We start from the raw sequence: 6,904 nt of genomic DNA, 5'->3' as shown, positions 1-6,904 counted from the left end.
GAAAAGAAAACATAGAGGAAAGTCTTCATGCACTGGTCTTGGCAGTGATTCCTTAATATGACACTGAAAGCACAGCCAATAAAAGCAAAAATAGCCAAGTGGGACTGCATAAAACTAAAAAGCTTCTGTACAACAAAGGAAACCAGCAAGAGAGGGAAAAAGCATACCAAACATAGGTATGGAATGGGAGAAAATATTTGCAAGACATATATCTGATAAGAGGTTACTACCCAAAATACATAAGAAACTCCTACAACTCAATAGCAAAACAAACAAAAACACAAATGACCCAATGAAAACATGGGCAAAGAACTTAAATAGACAATTCATTAAAGAAGATATAGAAATTGCCAACAGATATAGCAAAAGATACTCAGTGTCACTAATCATCAGGAAATGCAAATCAAAATCACAATGAAATATCATCTTATGTCTATTAGGATGGCCACTATAACAAAACAAAGCAGAAAATAACAAGCGTTGGCAAGCATGTGGAGAAATTTTAATCTTTGTGTATTGTAGATGGGAATGTAAAATGGTGTGGCTGCTATGGGTAACAGTATAGGGGTTCCTAAAAAAATCAGAGTTAACATATCATCCAGCAATTCTTTTTTTTTTGAGACGGAGTCTCGCTCTGTCGCCCAGGCTGGAGTGCAGTGGCGCAATCTCGGCTAACTAAAAGCTCCACCTTCCGGGTTCACGCCATTCTCCTGCCTCAGCCTCTCCGAGTAGCTGGGACTACAGGCGCACGCCACCACGCCCGGCTAATTTTTTGTATTTTTAGTAGAGACGGGGTTTCACCGTGGTCTCGATCTCCTGACCTCGTGATCCGCCCGCCTCGGCACCCCAAAGTGCTGGGATTACAAGCGTGAGCCACCGCGCCCGGCCCCAGCAATTCTAATTCAATGTATTTATCCAAAACGATTAAGATTGGTAACTCAAAGAGATGTTTGTACTCTCATGTTCATTGCAGCATTATTTACAGGAGCCAATCTAAATGTCTATTAACAGATTAATGGATAAGGAAAATGTATATACTTACAATGAAATATTATTCAGCCATTAAAAGAAGGAAATCCTGTCATATGCTATCATATGCGTAAATCTGTATGTAAAATAAACTAGTCATGGAAGGACAAATGACTACATGATTTACTTATATGAAGTATCTCAAAAAATCAAACTCATCAAAGCAGAAAGTAGAATGGTGGTTGCCAGGGGCAAGGGGAAGGAGAAATGGTGAGTTGCTCTTCAATGGGTATAAAGATTCAGTCACGTAAGATGAAAAGGTTCTAGAGATGTGCTGTAGAACAATGTTCTTATAATTAACAAGCTGTACTGTGCACTTAATAATCTGTTAAGGGGGTAGGTCTCATGTTATGTGGGTTTTTTTTCCCACAAAAGGAAAAAGTCAATGTATCTTACAATAGCAAATAATGAAAGTGCAAATAAAAAATTATCACCCATTAAATTAGTAAGGATTTTAAAATGCTGGTAGGAGTTTCCTGAGGCAGCCTCTCACATACTGCTAGTTACAGTATAAACTGGCAGTTATAACCTTCTGAAAAATGGTTTGGAAATATGCATGAAAGGGTCTTAAAAATATTTGTCCCCTTTAATATAATAATTTTACCTACAGAAATATGTCTTCATGAAGTAATAACAAATATAAACATGTTTATTATTTATAAGAGCAAAAATTAGAAACCTTCTACATATTCCATAGGAGGGGAATGGTTAATAAATGTTGATACTTATGATGAAACAACAAAAATATTTTTGAAGTTTTAGTTACAAAAGAAAACTTTGGACAATATAATATTAAATTAAAAAGGCAGGATACACTTTAGAGAGGGTGATTATACATATGTCAAAAAATAAAAAATAAAAAATGAAGGAAATACACAAAAATGATAAATAGGGTTTTTTTCTGGGTAATGAGATTATAGATGATTTAAGACAATTTTTTAAATCCTTTTTTTCATATTTCTAAAACTTTTGACAAAGAGCTTATATTCCTCTGAATTAGAAAACTACAAAAAGATAACAGTTTAAAAATGAAATGTAATCTAAACTTCCATGAAAAAATATACTGTATCCTGCTCAGTTTGTCCAAACATATTTCTGAAAGTGTCTACTTGCTCTTTAGTCTTTCCAAACATAAACATGTAAGGTAGAATGTAGAATGACCAAAAATTAGATGCTTCATTCTAGAAATACTGAAAGGTATTTGACTGACTTTAGGTATGTTTAAAACAAACATATACTTTTTCACTAAATCTTTTGATTTTAACAAAACAGGAAGACATAACGGGGGAAAGTCAAGAGAAAGCCTTACATTATTTATATGTATAGTAAGCATATGGCCTCTGGTAGCCCAAGAAATAGCACAGACTCCCTCTGGGATGCTGTGGGTGGGTCATCCTCTTCAAGAGAGTGGTCTGGGGTGAGGGACATAAATGGAATGGCAAGCAGAGAGAGCAGGGAAGGGTCTGCCTTGACAATCAAGTCAGCCAAGCCCACCCTGGCTCTTAGTGGGTTGGCAGATGGCACAGCCAGATTGTCCCACCAGCCTGGAGCAACTCACTAAAACAATTACATTCAAGAGGGGATAAATCCATGCTACAATCAGATTCTTAATATTAACTGGGGATGATGGGGTCATGTCCTAATTGGTTTAAGTTGTGAGCAAATAACTCTGATAAGAGATGCACAGAGAAAGTCACGCTGGCTTTAGGAACACAAGCCATCAACGCTCTGAGAAAATCAAGTTAACACCCCTCACCACTCTGCCATCCCCCTAGCTCTACCATTTGATACCATTTGAGAAGTGTTTTTACCTTTACTCATGTCTGTTTTCTTGAAATCAAAGAAAGCAACTGTGGGGACCTTGGGTACATAGAGTCTAGAAAAACAGACATAGTTTTGATGGGCTCATGCTGTGTTTCAAGAAAACTGAAAGTGTGAATGAGTTGCCAACAGTTAAAAATTGAGAGGTTTGGTGTAATCAGGATTTGAGGCTTTTAGAAAAATTAAATCTAGCAAGAGTGAACTGTCATTGTCACATGGCAACAATCAGCTAGAGATGAGTGACAGATAAGCCCTGTAGACGGCACAGACCCTACCAATGTGCCACAGTCCTCACTGAGCCCATTTGCTCATTTGGATTTCCATGCCTGGTCCCTGTATGTATTCTTGACTGCGATCAATAGAATTGCTCTTACCAGTCAGAAGCTTTCAGGGCTCAGAGTGATTCACAGAGCTGATCTAGCCTTGAGCTGCCTAGGATTTTGTGTCCATTGACACAAAAACTCATTCACAGCAACACTTCCTGTAAGTCAGTGTGATAAAGACAGACCTGATTAAGTACTATAAACATTCTCAAAGACATGTTGGGAGAGTAGAAAGAGAGACGTGTCCCTCTGGAAGTCAGGGGTGCCACAGGCAGATAGCTAGACTGGAGGGCCTTGGAAGACTGGGATATCCCATGGGAAACTCTCAGCTTAGTGCTGGGAACTTAGTAGGTTAATACATATTTCTTTCTATCTTCCTAAGGGCAGATGCGAAGCACAGCAAGGAGGAAATGCAGCCAGAACAGTGTAATGCAATGCAATGCACACAGGCACAGCAGGCCAAGAGAGAAGGAAGGAGGTAATGGTAGCCTACAGAGCAGAAGCAGCAATAGAGCAGGCCTAGAGAAGCTAGGGTGACAGAGGCAGGCACCATCGTAATCGGGACTGCGCAACTGCAGAATGATTCTGACAGATCTTTGATAGTCATACAATCTATGTGGTAAGTAGATGCACAGAGTACATGAAGACAACATTAATCCAGCAGAAATTTGAAAGAAATTTACATCAACACTGGGGAGGAGAAATGATTTACCCCTTTAGTGAAGGAGTGCTGGTTAAAACTGTAACAGATTTTTTATTACATATAAAAAATATAGAGAATATGTAATATACGCAGAATAACTAATATTCATTTGAAATACAGAATTTCTATAGTTAGCTGAAATAACTGTTTAATAAAGTTTATTTTTGGCTTACCAATGGTGTGGCTTTAGTTACTTTGGAATAATTTATTTCTAAAACCTCAATTTAAAAAAATCAGTTCCTAACTGAAGTAAAATTACCAGAAACATCATGTCACTACCGTAATAACCTGTCAGAGAATGTTACACAAGGGGTGCAGCACAGCGGAATGGAAGGTTACAGATGCAGTTATTTTTTCTAGTCCTTTGCTTCGGGTCATAGCCAACCAGTCACTATACACAGGGTAGCTTTTGCAGCATTTATTTCTTTAAATATTTAACAGTGTTGAGAGGCAATGACTCGCAATAATATGTAGAGTTCCTAGCACATTATGAGTGCTTAATAAATGTTAGAACAATAAAATCCTGTATGATGAAAAACAGCAGTCAGTAAAACTATCACAGTCTACAATATTTTAAAGCTGTAGCAATAACTAGTTTAAAAAGAATAGAAAGCAAACAGTGCATTGATTGAATCATGGTCATAAAGGGACATTTCCGTTCACGAAAAAATCCACCCAGGTAATTTCCCCTTATATGTATTAGGGGATGGAAAGAAGGCACAGGAAAAGTGGATAAAGTATGGATTAAAAAACAACTCTTCCTCCATCCCCCCGCCACCCCCCAAAAGCCAGGTGGAGCTCTGTTGACGACAAGCCGGGGTAGCTACATCCAGTGCAACGGTGGGGTGCTCCAAGCGCCTTCGAAACGTCCTCTACTCCAGCACCAACTGGCAAAACCTTCTAATTTTCTAGACGCCTTTCTGCTTGGTTTTGGAAGGGGAGGCACCCAAGTGGGTGTGTGCGACACCTCTAGATGTAAGCCGGGACACAGTGACACCGACAGAGCGCTCTTCTACTCGGAGAGGAAGTTAATCCCATCGAACTCCAACCAGGAAAACGTGGGCTTGGGAACCGCGGCCGCTCGCTTCCAGGATCTCCCGCGGGCCTTCGCGGCTGAAGAACCAGGCGCGAGGGCTGAGGACCCCGCGCTCTAAGTTTGGGGAAGGAAGTGAGGAAAAAAAATAGAGCTGCTCCTTTAAGAACTTCCTTTCCCTTTTACTCTATGTTTACATAACACAGGGGCCGAGCCTCCGCCGGGCCGAAGGGGGCGGGGAGTTGGCGCGGGCGGCCCCACGCGCCGGGGGAGGGGGCGCCTAGCGGGCCGGGGGCGGGCGGCTGGCTCCGCGTGGGGCGGGGCGGCTCCCACCTGCCCGCGCGCTGGCCCCCGCCTCCCCCGCGCGGCCCCCGCCCCTCGTGCGCCCGCTCCCTCCTCCTTCCCTCCCTCCCGCGGCGCTTCGGCGGCGGCGCACGGCGCAGGCAGGTCCCCCTACTGCCGGGTCCCATTTGTTGCCGGCTCTGACTCGGGGCGGCCGCGGCGCGCGGAGCTCCGGGGAGTCAGGCAGAGCAGCCGCGCAGCCACGACGGAGCAGCAGCGGGACTGGCCGCCCCGCGCCCCCTTCGCCGCCGTGCCCTTCCCCGGCGCGCTCACCCCGTTCTCGGGATGGGATTGTAGCGGCGGCGCGGACTCGGCGGGGATCGCGGCGGAGGCGGCGGCGTCGGCGGCCGAGCGGGGCTCCATGTTTTCCCCTGGCCAGGAGGAGCACTGCGCCCCCAATAAGGAGCCAGTGAAATACGGGGAGCTGGTGGTGCTCGGGTGAGTCCTGGGGTCCCTGGTCCCGGGCAGCGTCGCAGGCGGGGAGCGCCCGCATCCTCGAGCGGGGCTGGCGGGGTGGCTTGGCGCTCTTTGGGGACCGCTGGGGCGCTCGGGGCGGCAGGAGAGGCTCGCAGGGCCGGGACGGCGGCGCGGGGGCGGGATGTCCCCCATCGGCGCTCGCTCTGGGTGCTGCGGCGGGCGCCGGGCTGTGTTGTCCGCGCGGAGGACGCGGCCAAGGAACTGGCGGCCAGGACTCGGGAGACCCAGCGGGGGCGGCGCCGGGCACCGGGTCCGCGGCCGTATTGTGGGGGCGGGGGCAGGGGCTCCACTTCCCGCGCGCCGCGTCCGGCCCGAGGAGGGTGGGCAGGGACTCCGGGTGAGGCGCCGCCGTCGCGGGCACTTCGCGGGGTCGCTTCCCGAAGCTGAGAGGCCGGCCGGCCGGCCTGGAGCCCCGTCTTCCCACCTCCCGCGCGGACCGTGGTTCCCGTGCCCCCGAACTCCGAGCGCGGCGCAGTGAGCTCGGGCCGCCGCGGGCTGTGGCATCCCCGGCTGCGCTTTGCAAATTGTTCCGAAGACCGCCGCGGGCCGCCGCAGCCCGAGGGCAGTGAACTGTGTGTGACCCGGGCCGGCCGGCCCGCCGCTTCTCCCCGCTTGGAGTGCTCTGAAGGGGAGGGGCTGAATGCGGCTGCTCGGGGCCTGGCACCGGGGTGCGGGCCGCATCCCCCCGGTCCCGGCCTCGCCGATGCCCTCCCGGCAGCGGGGAGCTCGCCAGCCTCGCCCGCCTCGGCTCCCTCTCTGCTGGTGAAAGCCGCATTTTGAAGATAGTAATTATGTACAATGTTAAACGGCAGCAATTAGAGACTTCATCTACTTCCTGAGTTTCCTTGTGACATTTCTATTGTTTACCCTTAATAAGCCAGGAGAGAGGCTTCGCGGGATTAAAGCTGGATATAGTGGGCAGTGAAAGGGGAGGGGGAGTGGGGAAGTGCAGGAAACTGAGGGGAAGGAACAACTTGGGTTTAGTGTTGAAGAAAGGATTATTTTTTCCTTTGGATGTGTCGCTCCTGGGAACCCGCGCTTTTGTCCTTCTGCGTTGAAAGACCTGTATTCAGAACATCCTCGGCGCTGATAGGTAGGCTTAGCACACATATGAGGAGTCATGGCTGTGGGAAGACTCACGGAACTTTGCAAAACGTGTTTTGATAAGTGAGTTTC

General features: G+C 47.4%; 1 protein-coding gene across 1 annotated transcript in view; it reads left to right on the top strand.

Moving 5' to 3' along the window:
• The first annotated feature begins 5,216 nt into the window (after nt 1–5,216).
• The window catches only part of PELI2 (pellino E3 ubiquitin protein ligase family member 2), a 186,260-nt gene continuing 184,572 nt past the window's right edge, over nt 5,217–6,904 (top strand). Inside the window, exon 1 of the mRNA XM_032179652.2 lies at nt 5,217–5,689. Within this exon, the coding sequence (XP_032035543.1) occupies nt 5,613–5,689 (77 nt within the window). The 5' untranslated portion in view covers nt 5,217–5,612. The remainder of the gene's footprint in view (nt 5,690–6,904) is intronic.

Source organism: Hylobates moloch, unplaced genomic scaffold (genome assembly GCF_009828535.3).
Source record: "Hylobates moloch isolate HMO894 unplaced genomic scaffold, HMol_V3 SCAFFOLD_16, whole genome shotgun sequence".
In the NCBI taxonomy this organism is placed as follows: Eukaryota; Metazoa; Chordata; class Mammalia; order Primates; family Hylobatidae; genus Hylobates; species Hylobates moloch.
This window is presented reverse-complemented; position numbering and strand designations above follow the sequence as displayed.